Source organism: Argopecten irradians, chromosome 6 (assembly GCF_041381155.1).
Source record: "Argopecten irradians isolate NY chromosome 6, Ai_NY, whole genome shotgun sequence".
NCBI classification, from domain to species: Eukaryota; Metazoa; Mollusca; class Bivalvia; order Pectinida; family Pectinidae; genus Argopecten; species Argopecten irradians.
The window spans coordinates 29012355-29030097 of record NC_091139.1 but is presented as its reverse complement, the minus strand read 5'-3'; the positions used below and the strand labels follow the sequence as shown (position 1 = coordinate 29030097).

The 17743-nt window shown below is 35.1% G+C and overlaps 1 protein-coding gene across 1 annotated transcript; it reads left to right on the top strand.

Moving 5' to 3' along the window:
• Window positions 1–14788: 14788 nt before the first annotated feature.
• On the top strand, window positions 14789–17724 carry LOC138325556 (actin-2). Its single transcript, XM_069271304.1, has 2 exons — window positions 14789–14996; window positions 16552–17724. Exons 1-2 carry the CDS (start codon window positions 14871–14873, stop codon window positions 17554–17556), a joined length of 1131 nt encoding a protein of 376 aa, XP_069127405.1. The 5' UTR covers window positions 14789–14870; the 3' UTR covers window positions 17557–17724.
• Window positions 17725–17743: the final 19 nt, after the last annotated feature.

Genomic DNA, 17743 nt, shown 5'->3' with positions numbered 1-17743 from the left:
GTCAGTTGCCCACCCACACTTTAAACTTTAAACGTGATTACTGACCGATAATGACCACCACGTGTTACGGTGAAGCTCCCTCGTATCCCCATGGGGTCATGTTAATGTGCGCCGTATCCTAAACATGTCGCGCCCCCTAGACAACAGATGGTATATCTAAACAAAAACTACATGTTTATATTTACTCCGTGAAACACGACATGGACAACTCATTACTGATGTCCAATACGAATACGGAAGGTCTTTTATGGAAACAGACTGCTCACAGGCAACACCTTGTGGATTTTTTCTTCTGTAGCTATTGTTTCTTTGTAGCAGAGTGTTAATATCCTCGATGCTCCGACTTTACACCACCAACAAATCTGGCACGTCCTTACATGATCCTGGCTGATGATAGGACGTTGAAACTTTAAAGCCAAGCCATTCTTCGCGATCCCAATGCTATTGTCTAATTGATAAGTTACTTTTCTTTTGTTTTTATTTGAGATACAACACAACAAGAAACCCTGTTTTTTCTTCTTCTCGAAAGTTGGAATGGATGCGGAAATTGAAACTCACAGAAATTTTACCTGTTTTTATTTCCTTTTCAGACTATTTATGACTTTTCAGTCAAGAGTAATACTGTACTTCCTTGCAGATCGAAATATAACCTCTTCGAAACTGATACTGGTTTGGAAATGTGCTGACTTTAACAAAATGTTTGTTTTTGTGACAGTTTTACAGTTTATTTTACTTCTCTTGCAAACCAATTGCAACATTATACATGTATTAGCAATTATGTCATTTACAAACTTGAAGTTGTGTAGCCTTGTGTGGCAATTTATGAAAAATTACGATAACAATACATGTATGACAGATACTCTGCTAGTGTTTAAGCATCGATGCGTCACTTGACGATTCGGAAACTTCAAAAGATAAAATACATCTTAAAATTAAATCTATATCATTTATCTACTCTTTGAACTTTGTTACACTTTGTGGTATTGTGATGTAAACTTTTTTACCTGATGACTATCGGACCGTGAGATATGAGCCATATAACACTCTTTATTTTCGGCGAAATTTCGCTGCTTGCTTGGGCCAGTCGTGTGCCGGTGAATGTATTCGGTGATAAAATGCTCAAATTGTTGTACATCAAAAATACTTTCGCTTTGAATTATTTCATGTAACATCCTGTCTTTTTATGAATTAAATTATTAGCATACTAGATATATAGGTGAATCCATGGATGTCTTGGTATACATAGACTGTAAATAAAGGAGTATTTCAAGGGGATGATTTCCTAACAGTAGTTTTAATAGACACACCCACACAGTAGAACTTTAACACACGTTACAAAAGAAGAATATGTTTGTGCTTTAGTGTCGCTTTTAGATAAACAGTTTGTTTCCGGTTCAACAGATATTTGATGGTCACGACTTCCGGTCTTCATTGTGCCTCCACTTGTCTGTTCAGCGTGACCATTATATAGACATAGGCAAAAACATACATTTCCAATACACTCGAAATGAGACATGATGACAGTATATATACAGGTACGTTATATGATCATGTCTTGCAATAAAGAAACAAAGGGAGATCGTCCTAATGATATAACATGTAGCAATAACTATATTATATCACGCCACGTGAACTAATTTGTCACGTTGAGAAGTTTTCTTTGTTTATTTCTATTAGTTTGTTTCGATCTCAACCTTTCCGACCGAGACTTCTTCCCGCCCGACGTGACAGTGAGAAGTGCCGCCCAGGTACCTCGTGCTTATATACTGATCTATTTGTGTATCGGCTCACTATCAACAATACACACGCCACCGGTATGAATGAACACCTGACGGCGCGATGATTGGCTAGACGGAAGTAGCCGAGTAGCATTTCCGGAAATATCCGATTCTTTAGTCACGTTCTCCGGTAACAGGTGTCTCAAGAGACTAGAACCTGACATGAGTATTCGAGTACTTGATACCTATGTACCTAAGTATACTAACACGCATCACTTTGTTAGTTAGATACTTAGTAAATAGCATTTTTTAATTATGTTTACAAATTAAGAAAGAAAAAAAAAACTCAGTTCGACTTCTCGGCAATGATGTCACGCCTAATCTACTGGAGAGTACGATAGTGATTCACTGACTAGAATCCTATCACTTCCTATTTTAGAATTTTAACAATTGACGTCATCCCCCAAAACCCATTCCACACATTGCTACAATACTGCAGCAGTCTTTGTGATAATTCTCTTAGGAATGTCACTTAAAAAAACATTAACCAAAATCGCGTGGTGTGTTAACTTTATTATGCATATCAATTAGTAATGATATCAATGAATTTGGAATGTTTATGAATGGTGCTTCATGTCCGGTATTCGTTAATATGAAAACCATTATGATTCAAAATTCGTTATTTGCCATTTAACTATTCTGGTGGTTAGTTTTGAATGAACAGAATGTTTTTGAATATATGTTAAAGTGACTTAATGAGCGTAACCATGTACTGCTTATTCATTTCGCAACCAAATGCAATAAAAGTGCAACACAATCATGTTTTAGTGACAGAATGATTGTATCGTAGAGTGGCGAACAAACCCACGCCATCTTCTACTCCCGTCATGTTTGTCTAACCGGAAGTAAAAATCGGCATTATTTGTACAAAATCGTGTAAAATTGACCTTAAAAGGACCACCAGATGAAAACTTGTAACAATTCCTCTGAGAATCGGTCGATATAATCCATCCCGATGGCCTTGTTTACAAGCAGACGATATTCACGCCTTACAATTCTGTATCACCAAATATGGGCATAGACTGGAATTATTTTGATTCTGATGCTGAACGTACTTCAAGGGGAATAACCCATGCATCATAGTTTTTCATGACGAAGGGACACTTGTTTGTGAGTCACATGTCGATATATACTGGGTTATGTAACATCTAAGGTACACGTATAATTACAAATTAATTTAGTGTCAAAATAGCAAGGATTTATAAGAGTCTCATCTACGTCCATGCATAATAGATAGCTTCTACAAAATCATGATAATAGGTATAATGAAAATCAACAGTAAAAATAAATCATCTATGTTATAGTTTTTGTTCATTCATAAAATGTTAAATATAAATGTCTCATGATTTAAAAACTGTGAAATTTATAACTAAGACTTAAGAAAAAAATCGTAGTTCCATGAGAAAAACCATCAAAATATAGTCATTGCCTGTCGATTCGGTTGCTTCATTGAAAATGACGATTCACAATGCGCAGGGCTATCAGTGTCGTTAAAGACACTTTGGTAAATATTTTCTTGGTGGGATTAAAACTATTTAAATTAGTAACTCGTGCATTGCAGACAAAATTGAGAGGAAGGGAAATAACTCTTGAAGTTGATGAACAAGAACACAGATTTGTGTACTGCACCCCAAACATACATGTGATGAAGGGGAGACAACTCTTATAAATAACGGAAAAAATACAGTGATTTGCTTCGGATGAGAAAATGATATCTTTTTCATGTATGACAATCACAATTTCTGTTCAGAATACAACAAAGAACAAAATAACAAATAATGATATAATACTAATATATAATAAAATATTTCCCAAGGAATCCGCAACACAGCTATCCCCCTCCCCCCTACTCTGCCGTCGTATGTATCAACCAATTAAATGCAAAGTTATAAAAAAGGCGTCATTTTCACGTTATATATATGCTGGCACATCGCGAAATGTTTACATATGAATATCGCGAAATTAAACACTCGCATCCTTGTTTACAATATGGTTGAGTAGGCCAAATGTGGTTAGCTGCTATATATATAGTTATCTTCCATGGTTGAATTTCTCTTTCTAGAAGTGACTAGTATATGGCGTCACCTGCCTGGCCTCCTGTTTATATCCTGTGTATTCCTCTCACATTCAGACTAGTACTCGTACGCTTCCATTCGTACCACAAACTGGAAGTAGAAGAGGGCAAATCGAGTTAGCCTCGGTATATATTGCTACTTCCGCTTTAGATTCTAAATAATCATGTAACAAGAACGTTTGAATCAGTAACAAGCATTGGCTGTTAAATTAATATTAAAACCCATTTATGGAATCCGTTAACTTGAAGGAATTCCTTAACCGTGGTACCGATTCGGGCGTCATTTTTCTTATAGGCTTTAGTGTAGAACATTAGAATGACGATACTTAGCCTGGCAGATTGTCCTGCAGTCACAACACCCCCCCCCCCCCCAAAAAAAAAAAAAAAAAAAAAAAAAACCAACAAAAAACAACAACAAAAAACCCAGATACATCCTATGGATGTACACGACCAAAATTCTTACATTGCTTATTATAAACTAGACATCTTTTTCAGGAAATTAATACTTGCTTTTATTTTTTATATGCGAAGCGTATCTTTTATATAGGTGCCGCCGTCATGAACAAATCTAAATGAGTTCTATTATTACTCGTACGAAAACGTGGTGGATTGAAAATAAGAAGATAAAATAAGGCGAGCAACGAAGGCGAGAGAATATCAGACAGTGTCCGCAGCTATGTCACCATAAGAAAGAAATTTAATTCAGCGAATGACTGGAAGTGATATGTGAAGGGTTTAATAATTTTGCCCCACAGTATTTAAAATAAAATCCACAATAATAAATACTAATGGTTGATTTATTCTCTATCGAGACCAAATAAAGAACCAAATACGGAACAAACGAAACAATCTGAGGTTATAAAGTAGTACATTTTGTTTTTTACATAGCAGTAAATGTATGCAAGGATACTCTGTGTTCTGTGATCTGGTCAAGACACACCATAGTCTGTAAAAGTGAAAGGGAATGGGACGATTGTTTTTGCCAGTTGTCATTATATGATGTGCTTGTTCTGTCTTTCAGTATGAGAGAGAAAAAGGGCAAGGTAGTTTACAACTTGGTGTTGTCTGAGGAGGTCAATTTTACGTTGTATGTACATGTATATAATATATTGTTTTACGTCCGATAAAATTCCTACAAACTGGGTCCTTGTCCAAGTGTCACAAACATTTCCTAACTAAAGGAAATCCATTAACTTAAAAATTCACACTGAAAGGCTTAATACAGAAGTGAACTTAAGATTTTTCCTATGACCTTTTGTAATGGTTTCCGATGGAGAATTTTAAGTTAATGAAATCCTTTAAGTTAAGGAACGCTGAAAATTCTGAGCCATGGTCATTTAAGGAAAACGTTTGAAAAAATAGACAAATATTATTTGAAATTCTTAGGTATACCTATCTAGTAACATACTAGTAACATCTAGTTTATGTCCGATATACTTAAGTATGCTTCCCAATAAGAGTTACCTCCCTTATATAACAAAATTGACACATATACTGCCCACATAAACAAATACATGTACACCTAAATAATGTACATTGAGCAAGATGAATATATTATATTACAGTATTTTTTCTTTGTTTTTTTGCTTTTTTTCTCTCTATCTCCTTTTATATATATATATATATATATTTTTTTTATAATTTTTCAATTTGAAGTGTTTATTTATACAAAGTAACTCCTTTTACACAGATTAAAACAAAAAGGATATTATCTACTCAGCTTGTTAACCCTATCAGATGCTACTTATCTATTTGCTGACACTGGTTTTTGATCCCCTTCAGTATGGCCTGTGTGTTGTGCATATAGACTCTTTGGCCTTTCTTCAAATATTCAAATATTCAAAAATATATATAAATTAAATTTTGGCATTTTAAATGAGTTACTTCCCCTTTATTTTTGCTTGTTTGAATATTTGTATTAATGTGTATGTACTTGTATATACTATTATATTTGTCTATATTTCTTGCCACTTGTCACCTTAAGTAGAAGACTTAGATAGGCCTTGCCAGCTGTCTTATCCTCTTTACTGTAAACATTATGTCAACAGAATTTGTTAAAATTCAATGAAATTGATACACGAAGACGTATACCATGAACAGGTATATGGCCGATGTTATTGAATGGACGTGTTCGTATTTGATAATACCATCGTTATAGATAATAGCAACGGAACCATTAAAGCTGGACTGGCTGTAGCACGTGTACACTGATGGCAGGTGTGCCTCTGCATCTCCCGAAGTTGTAAACTACCCCCCTTGTAAAGACATGTTCTGTATGGGGCACTATCATGGCTTGGTTTCACACAGAGAAAGACTAGGAATATTTAGTATTACAAAGTGTGGTGTTATCAGATACAACAACAACTATACAAAACCAATTATCTTTGGCGAGAGAATGTAGTCTTTATTTAACAGATATGTTCGTTCCGTTTCCAGAATCTTGTGACAGACTCCACACTGAGGGGAAGTTATGTCGGTGCTGAGGCCCAGAGCAAGAGAGGAATCCTCACCCTTAAGTACCCCATCGAACACGGAATAGTCACCAACTGGGACGACACGGAGAAGATCTGGCATCACATATTCCACAAAGAAATGCACATGAATTCATCAGAACATAGACTTTTGTTGACCGATGCTCCACAGACACGCGCAGAAGCAATATGGACCGAGACCACAATTAACTCTGCTAAATGTTTCATTGTAGCGTTAAAATTCATAACAAATTCCCAAAATTTCGTTGACAAGTTTCCATCTAACCTGGTCAAGGTCAATATCCGAGGAACAAATTATGAAAACCCTAGCATGACCGGCATTTTCTCAAGATATCTGTTAACAAGTGTCACCATGTGCCAATTATATACATACGGGTCATGGGTTTGGGTCAAAACAGGACTTTTTACACAGGATTCTGGAGCAATAAAAACATAAAGAAAATTCAGTATTTTACACTATAACAGTTAATTTGACATATATACTACACATCTATATTAAATTTGTTTGCAAATACCAAGTTCACAGGGGCATGCTGCATGTTTTCATAAAATACATACATTTCTGAAAGGACTTCATTCGTGGGTATTGAAACCGGGAGTATGTAATTGTGTTCTCAGTCCATATGTCGGAAGTGGTGTTTGAAACATTTTGCACTCCGTCTATGTCCATAGGGAACGAGGCTAGTCTGTCCCTGTGCACTTCCAGTTCCACAATTGGCCTCGTTCTGCATTCAGAAATTTCTACTTTAATACTTATGTTGTACCAGTTTACGAAGGCTATGCATTACAACGCTTGCTTTCTGGCTAAGTGTGGTTTGAAAAATATTGCATCGAATATAGTGCTCACTGGTGGTAATACATTGTTCCCAGGTTTCTCACAACGTTTACAAAGGAACTGACGACTCTAGCAAAAAAGACAGAAGTTGAATCATGCATTAGAGTTTTCGCCCCTGAAAATAGAGACGTATCGTCGTCGATAGGGGGCGCTTTTGTTTCATCACTTCCTACTTTTGATCGTTGCTCAATGGTTATTAAAAAAGAGGAATATGTCGAATGTGGACCAAATGTTGTGGCCAGGGTTGACCAATATAAAATATCACGAAGGACGAGAGATTTGTTTTCGTTCAGAACCGGCCGGGGAAAACGCAATTTGATTGTTAATTGGTCCGCCCCGTTTTAAATAGAATTGTTTTGTAATGAATGAAACTACACACGAATTTGGTTAACCATGTACTGAAAAAATGTTTTTATTTCGTTATGGAAGTGAGCGTTACATTAAACAGTTCTGCAAATCATTGTGTATTTCTAAAAGGTCATTGTTGGTGAAAAGAATATGTCACATTATCTCGGCTGATAGGTCCTGCAATTTAAGACAATGTGTGATACAAACTGTATATATACATGTATGTGGATGTTCAAATGTCAAATAGTTTGTCTACGTGTGCATTGTCACACAGTCAGCGAATTGTATTTCTGTAATTTTAAGTTGTAAAAATATGATATTGAATTTGATATTTATTTTTATTTTTAAAGGCATCAATAAAATACAATAATTTTGTAAATGCTTTCATTGTATTTACATTTAATATACATGTACATACTGGTTACTAAATAAACATTCGGTCCGGATTATATTGAACGTAAGTCGGACTTTAATGTTTATAAAAAATCAACATAACAAACTTAACCATCACCGCTTGCATCAAAATAACTACGCAGGTAAAACCAATTAACCTGTCGATTCTGTACGGTATCATGTTGGTTATAAATATAAACCTTCTGCACTGTCAATAATTGTTAAATTTAGAAATGACATTGTAAGGTGGCTGTACCACCGTATATGGTTATAACGAACTACATTTGTAGGACATGCATAACGCCATATAAGGGTATAGGGAAAGACAGACTTTCCATATAAGGAGATATCAGACATGCTGTGTCAGGGCCTACCACGAAATGCAACTTATTTCAGTACCTTAACTATTTGACCGGATTCATTTACTGATTAGGTTCATAATATTGATATCCGTTGCATGACCTGACTAGTATTTTTGGCTGCTAAAGACAGTCTTAGAGAAAAACAGATAGAAGTCTCATTTTGACGTCTTCCAATTCCGATTTTAAAACTACATCGTAGAGAATCATTAACAGTGAGTTCAAAACTCATGCGGGCGGTTGCCAGGTACATTGTACTGAACGTAAATGGACAGCTTACTCCGGGAGCTCCGGCTTCCCTCCGCCTATTATAAAAACATACTTAACAACGACCCTGGCTGTTAAATCTTTCAAAAATTTTAGTTAAGCCGCCGTGATCTTGTGGATACTAAAAAAGCTATATTTTCATTAAACATGCTAAACACAAATGGTGATATCTCTATTAATTGTTTTGTTTGCTATCTCCCATTATTGTTGTGATATTCTATGTATGTTTACAAATCATCCATGGATGATCACTGGTATGTTTATAAATCACCCATGGATGACTGCTGTACCACACTCAACATACACTATTAACAAGGTGGAGGTTAAATTAGATTTGATGATTTTACAGATAAAACCTATACATTTAACATGAGTTAAATTTAGGTATGATGAAATCCACTACACCGTATTTTATATATCTATTTTACATACGTAACTCGCCATATAAGGATAAACACACTTTCCATAAGGGAAGCAAGTAATGTATATTTTGAAGTCCGGTCGCCAGCTTTCACAGTGACCTTAGTGTGATCGGGACAGTTTCGGAATGTGGGGTAATTTCCAAGATAGAGCAATATCAATTTGTCCAATATATGATTGAAAATATGAAAATAATCAGGAAGCATAGACCACCCCTTGTTGGTTAAAGTGTGCTTGTTTCCTCCTCTGTGTAGGTCTAATACATTATTAAGGTATGTTTGAGTCTACTAGTTAAAGATGCTCCACTGTCGACAGAGCATAAATGATATTCATCATTTGAACAATAATTAGTGTTTAATCTTGTATATAAATGTTTAATTAACACAAAAAATGATACAAAATAATTTATTTTGCTTTGGTTGATGGATGCGCAATTCTATATTCCATATAGAATATAGTGCCATGGAATTTTTTTCGTGATGCAATTATTTTTTTAACGTGAAATAAAATTAGAAGCATAGACCACCCCTTGTTGGTTAAATTGTGCTTGTTTCCTCCTCTGTGTAGGTCTAATACATTATTAATGTATGTTTGAGTCTACTAGTTAAAGATGCTCCACTGTCGACAGAGCATAAATGATATTCATCATTTGAACAATAATTAGTGTTTAATCTTGTATATAAATGTTTAATTAACTGACGAAAAATACTTTATCGTCTGCTACTGTTTTTGATAGTGAAACATTACCATTTATCAGCGGTGGATCATCTTTAACAACTTATCTTTAAAAACAAATCTAACTTCAAATTTACATATTTATTCAAAGGTATGCTTTGTGTAATTTGTACAATCCCGAAATCATTATATAATTATATATATATATATTTCATTTTCCCTTAAAATGTCAAAATAATATCAAATATCAATATCAATTGTTAAGTCTCCCGAAACATGTCCATTTTTCCCGACACAAACCAGAAAATTACTAACTTTATTTTGATACATATTTTATATTTTAATTCAATGTCACTCAAAGTATAAAATATCTTTCTCATAATTTTCGGAGTTAATGCAAACCACAATAACAAGATAATTTATTAATAGCTAAACGTTGAGTTAAATTAAATTAGCTTTAACGCAATTAACAAAAGAATCAATTAGTAGCTAATCACATAAGCTCTGACTTAAATTAACTTTAGCGCAAAGCTCATAACTTGTACATGTATAAGACATGGAATAATTTTGCGGAGAATGAAACTTGAACGCAAATACGTGGAAACCATATTTTTGCTATAATGCTACTTGTATGCAAAGACTAATCAATTTATCTCTTTATCATATATTGATTAAGAATTAGTTCTAATCATAAGAAAAATAATGATAATTATTTCTATCCATAAGAAAAAAATGTAAAAAATTCCATAACACTAAGTAAATCAGTAGTTTTATTTTTATAATGACTGAATAAATGAATGAATGATCATGAATATTGATTTATAATATGAACTTTTATCATTTCTAACACAGATTTACTTTGTAAAGTTGATATGTTCATGATATTTTTACGGACAACCTAAAGAAAAGACATAGACATATCCTAACGAATTTAACAAGCAATGGGATGGTGAAATTATTTTGTTACCTCCGAAAGTCAATCTTTGTAACTTAGTCAGTATATCTGATGATACATGACACTCTGCTGACTGTGAGGCCTGGGTATACATACCAAACATTTACATACACACCAGTATCGATTGTCAATAGCTATTGTGCTTAATCGATTATCAGCTCGCGATCGTAACACGTGCGCACATGGAATGTTACGACCACGTGTTGAGTTACGGTGATTACATATCTGTCTGTATGTAATTTACTAGTTCTGTATCTCGTGCGATTTTGCCATATATAGTCATTCCTTGTCTGAATTTCTTGGTACTGGTCTGTATTGTGGTATCATCGTTATTCCTGTAGGGCTAGTGTTTATACACACATAGCTCCTCATCATAGTTATTTATAACATGCGGAACCTATACACTTAGAGAGTCTACACAGTTTGTCTGAGGAATTTTGTCAGATTTGAGAAAACAAAAGAAAAAATAACAAAAAATGTTAATAAAAACGCAGCAAATCAGCTTAATGGTATATCAAGTTCTGGTTGTAGTAAATTTACCGCAGTAACGCAAAATGTAAATGTAAATATTGACTTACACATGTATCTATGTTAGATATGTTGAGGGCTTTAAAGATTAAATTATTCCCTGAAAACTGTTATCTTAAAACATACGAATAAATAATGATTATTTACATAGTTAATACTCATATGTATAAATATATAAAAACTGACTTAAACTTCGATACAATTGATAAAGTTGCATCTAGTATTGACCTTTGAGAATTCATATTAGTAGATATTGTATTTAATGTATGAAGCAAGCTTGTATTGAGAGAGGGCTTTATATGATTTTGAGAAAACCCTGTTGTATTATACATAAGATATCATAAAATATGATTAAACCAAAATATTGGTAGAGAGAATCATATTCATATTATTATTAATAATTATTTCGTGAGTTCGGATTCACAGGGACCCTGGAATAATTTATTCTACATAGATTGTTGCTAATACCATACGTTTTCGGATCTAGATTGCATGAGGAAGATGTATTTTGGGAGGGGTAAAATGTTGATAGAAATTCAAGCGGCACTAATTACTTCAGTCCACGTAGACTATGGTATGTCTGATTCTCAGATCCTTTCTGTTCCGGAAAACTTAGGCTCAGTTCGATATGCCTGTTCGACGATTAATTGACAATATTATTAATAGCTGTGACGTTTTTGGTTTATCACAATTTGTACTTCCTTGTTGGCAAATCCGACGTTATAGATAATTCATCATAAAACCGTCATTTACACTATGTCGCGTCTAAAAATAAAACAATATATTTGTTATTACTAATGATGTTTATATTGATATTTACTGTTATGTCTTGTTATTGTTTACTTTTGTGACTTTGTTTACTTTTGTGACTTTGTTTACTTTTGTGACTTTGTTTACTTTTGTGACTTTGTTTACTTTTGTGACTTTGTTTACTTTTGTGACTTTGTTTACTTTTGTGACTTTGTTTACTTTTGTGACTTTGTTTACTTTTGTGACTTTGTTTACTTTTGTGACTTTGTTTACTTTTGTGACTTTGTTTACTTTTGTGACTTTGTTTACTTTTGTGACTTGGTTTACTTTTGTGACTTTGTTTACTTTTGTGACTTGGTTTACTTTTGTGACTTTGTTTACTTTTGTGACTTGGTTTACTTTTGTGACTTTGTTTACTTTTGTGACTTTGTTTACTTTTGTGACTTTGTTTACTTTTGTGACTTTACTTTTGTGACTTTGTTTACTTTTGTGACTTTGTTTACTTTTGTGACTTTGTTTACTTTTGTGACTTTGTTTACTTTTGTGACTTTGTTTACTTTTGTGACTTTGTTTACTTTTGTGACTTTGTTTACTTTTGTGACTTGGTTTACTTTTGTGACAGGGATTGGACTTCCTAGTGACTTCCTAAGTTCCGGGTCTTATTATCAACAATACATATGTACAGTCGACAGAGGAGGAAGTTAAAAGAAACTAAGGGTCCCTTGACTTCACCTATTTCCTGTCGTGGGATACTTAAAGATATATTTCAGTCAATTATGGTAACAATACGGCTTAATTTTTTCCGGTGTATGACCTCTCCTTGGAAAATTTTCATTCACATAAGAAAACTAGATTGATTGTAAGAACTGATTGAAGCATACATTTTAATGTATTATTTTTTCACCACTATACCAGTCAGAGAATACATGTTATATAGTAATTTCGAGTGATATTTGAAATCAGCCTGGTTCTATAAAAGTGAAATAAAAATCTTGAAATCTTGAATCAAATCTGCATTTACATTTTTGAATCTGTTTTAGCCTTTTTAAAATTAACATATTAGGGTGGTTTTTTTTATACTAGATGCATCAGTTCTATCGAAATAAAAGCTAGACACCCAGAGCATTTAAACCTATAACATTTACAGATTGTTGGTAAGGGTTAAATACAGATAATTATGTGTTTAGTAAAACTTAACGGAATCAGTTGTATCGAAATTAAATCTAGACACCAAGAGCATTTAAACGTGTTATATTTACAAACTAGATAAACGTTAAATACATTTTTTGTGCATAATTATGTCCCTAACTATCTAGTCCCTCTGGACAGGACAGCTATTATTGAATGTAAAACACGCACACACTGAATATTCATTACTCACGCAATAATAATTTAGTTATCACATGGACGGAAATAATTACACAAATTATAGTTGTTATTTCATATAAAGGACCATTCTCTTGGTTACCCACATCCGTGTCGACAGTTAAATGTGCTTGGCGGTATTTTTGGAATTTGTTTTATCATGTTTAAGTTTTCTACTGTTGAAGCGCGAAATTGGATAATATTTACACACGCATACACTGGCATCTAGTTTCAACATAAACGACTCTATCAGCGGCGATTGACGAAATGATGATCCCGTTGGAAGAGAATAACATGTGATATCATTAAACCCTAGGGGACGGGAAACCCCGTTGGTGGGGAAAGGGTTGGGTAGGGCATTCCTGTGGTCGGATAACGATCGTACGGGTAGAGGCATGCTACAACTAACTACAAATACACTTAATTAAATTACTAATTACTTAATAAGCTGCTAACGCTGCACAAACTGATGATGATTCCATGTATCATTTTAGACTGACTTGATTAATATTATACATAAATTTTATGATAAATTAATATCTGTTAAAAGTGTCTGCTTTATTTACTATCCTTTAACTAAACACATAAGTCTCCGTTACTGCTGTTGGGTCCATGTGAGAGAACATTGGATTTGTCAGTTGTAGCCATTTATCTGTGTAAATTAGCGGCTACTTGAGAAGCTATCTTATCCCGTCATCATAAAGATGTTTTTCTATCTATAATGACGTTATTCCGATGACATATACCGCTGACGTGTCATCATTGATAACACCTACTTAGTACCTAGTAATGACTCGTGCTAGACTACCCCCGGGGGGACAGGCCTCTATATACTTACAATATACATACTGTTCTACATACAAAATGTTCATGCATATAAGTTAATATTACAGCAAAGCAATAATTTCTGATCATTTTATATCCTTGTGGACTGCCGTGATAAAGGAATCAACAATTAAACATTTAATAGATAAATTTAAATCTATCAATATACAACTACATGAATATTGTACATAAGAAAGTACTACAATTAGAAGTACTTAACCCTATCTAAGTCAGCAACAACCTCCGTGTTAAATCTTCACGTGTTAGATTATAATGGCACATTTTAAACCTATTGATATGTTATGTTTAGGCTCTCGGGAAGGAGTTTTAAAACGTACAGATTAATTAAAATCTTTAAGTTGTAAGACGATATATATAGAGTGTGCTGACCGTGTACTATCGGCCTACTAACAGTCTACTACTGTGTATACGAGTAGACGTAGACAACACCTTCAACACCTTATATGACTAACGATATACTATTTTACCTGGCGGGTTATATCCATATATGGGCATGCTTCGGCTTAACGACTCGGGCCTTCTCGGAATCGCTCTATGACGTGCCGGCTAACGTAGACGTAGACAACACCTTATATGACTAACGATATACTATTTTACCTGGCGGGTTATATCCATATATGGGCATGCTTCGGCTTAACGACTCGGGGCCTTCTCGGAATCGCTCTATGACGTGCCGGCTAACGATATATAAGCAACGGCATGCCCGTAGTCTTCAGAACGGTTCTTACCGCTGATAACTGAACATCGTAGTAACGCTGCTAGGATAAAGCCAACCAACATTCAAAATGTGTGACGATGACGTAGCCGCTTTGGTTGTGGACAATGGGTCCGGAATGTGTAAAGCTGGATTCGCCGGAGACGATGCTCCACGTGCTGTTTTCCCATCCATTGTTGGAAGGCCCAGACATCAGGTAAGCGACTTTTATTAATAAAATTGATGAAAATGTATGAACAAATGTTTTATTATGAAAAATACTATAGTTTTCTTTGGAAACTTATAAGTGTAGTTATAATTTCTTTTATGATACTTATTACTATTGTATTCTTGTCAGCTTTAAACATTTATCAAAAACATTTTTGATAAATGGATTTAACATAAAGGCGCCCGTGGTTACTTCACTAGTGTTCACAACCGAAACAATTCCATCGCTTGGTATTGTTATACAAACTTTCATGATCAGTAGTAATCTTTATAACAGGATATAACTTTTCGATCAAAACAGTTTTAATTGCCGTACGTTTCTGTTTTACATTTACACAATGTTATAGTAAATATAAACCATTATTCTACATTGACAAATCTAAAAGTAATTCAGTGCATTATATTAGATTGATGCACGCTTTCCCTCTCAAATACCGCCAGTTAATAATTTCTACTAAATACTAAAAAATCTTCTGAAAAGGACACGCTTCGCCCCTGTTGGAATGAGATGTATTTAAGATTAGTACTAAGTTTTATCTATAGGTTCGTTAGTAACAGTATCCGAATATCGGAGTAGCAATTGTAAAACATTATCAATAAATATGTTATCAGAACCAGATGACCATCAGCATTCTGTACTAATTAGTGTAATGCTCACGTGGGTGATTTTGTGGTCAGCCCACAAGGAATCAGGTTACTTACTAATAGACTTATTGTACATATGGCGTAACCGCATGTGGTCAGGCGTTAGTCGTAACGAAGCCACATGGTCAGACATACGTCGTTACCAATCCACATGGTCACTCTGGGCCATTTTGCCAGTTCTCTAAATCAATATATTCCTTATACATTTGAATTGAATTATGCCTAGTGTGAAACAAATACATGCATGCATACGATTTTTTCTTTCATATCTACGGTTGTAATACTGGCTGGTATAGGGCAATACACTCATGCCGCCTCCTGAGGCTGTATTGCATGGCCACCCATGCAATAAAGCCTCGTGACGTCACGGCGTCAACAAAATTTCTGTTTCCTCGCCAAAATTTTAACATTTTTTCCACAAACTTGACTGGGTTCACTATAAAAGATGCAAACAACGCAATTCTTGTTGAAAATATCACGTAATAAAATTGACGTTCAGTCGTGGATTTCTTCGAATTTATTTCAAAATGGCGGGATGTTATAGTTGTAAAATTGCAATAAAACGTCGAGGTATGAAAGAAAAATACTCTTTTTTCATAAGTGGATATGAAGGATAGGAATATTCTACCCTCGGGATCACAAAATGGCAAGTCTCGGGTTTTACTACAAATTTTTGACCCTCGGGTATAATATCCCTATCCTTCATATCCACATGTGAAAGAGTCTTATAGTATTGGCATAATTCCCGTTTAATAAAGTCTGTATATTATGCACGGCTTTAGCCACTTGGAATAGAATAAATGAAGTTTACAATACAACCAAATTTTAATATTGATATTAGAAATCAGGAAGAAAATCAAACATCATTCTATAATGTATTCATGTTCTTCTTTGTCCAGGGTGTGATGGTTGGTATGGGACAGAAGGACAGCTATGTCGGTGATGAGGCCCAGAGTAAGAGAGGAATCCTCACCCTCAAGTACCCCATCGAACACGGCATTGTCACCAACTGGGACGACATGGAGAAGATCTGGCATCATACCTTCTACAACGAGCTCCGTGTGGCTCCAGAGGAGCACCCCGTCCTCCTGACAGAGGCTCCCCTCAACCCCAAGGCCAACAGGGAAAAGATGACCCAGATCATGTTCGAGACCTTCAACTCTCCCGCCATGTACGTGGCCATCCAGGCTGTGCTATCCCTGTACGCCTCAGGTCGTACTACCGGTATTGTGTTGGACTCTGGTGATGGTGTGACCCACTGTGTACCCATTTACGAGGGTTACGCTCTTCCTCACGCCATCCTTAGGTTAGATCTTGCTGGACGTGATCTCACAGACTACCTCATGAAAATTCTCACAGAGCGTGGTTATTCTTTCACAACCACAGCCGAGAGAGAAATCGTTAGAGACATCAAAGAAAAATTATGTTATGTTGCTCTTGACTTTGAACAGGAAATGTCAACCGCTGCTTCCTCTTCATCCCTAGAGAAGAGTTACGAACTTCCCGACGGTCAGGTCATCACCATTGGTAACGAAAGGTTCAGGTGTCCCGAGTCTCTGTTCCAGCCTTCATTCTTGGGAATGGAATCTGCTGGTGTTCACGAGACCACATACAACAGTATCATGAAATGTGATGTTGACATTCGTAAAGACTTGTACGCAAACACAGTTCTGTCTGGAGGTACTACCATGTACCCCGGTATCGCTGATCGTATGCAGAAAGAAATCACCGCCTTGGCACCAAGCACCATGAAGATTAAGATCATCGCTCCACCAGAGAGGAAATATTCCGTCTGGATCGGTGGCTCCATCTTGGCTTCTCTGTCCACCTTCCAACAGATGTGGATCAGCAAACAGGAATATGACGAGTCTGGTCCTTCCATCGTCCACAGGAAGTGTTTCTAAACTACACAAAAAACTGAACGCCATATTTATTTGTTGCCATGAACTCATGACTGTGTGTTAAGACTGTGTGTTAGAAGTATGCCTGGTGCCATCAATCATTGACTCTTGTTCATATTATATTTGTGTTTATTACTGAATGTTGATGAAATTAAATGATATTAATATGAATTCATTTTATTATAGTTTT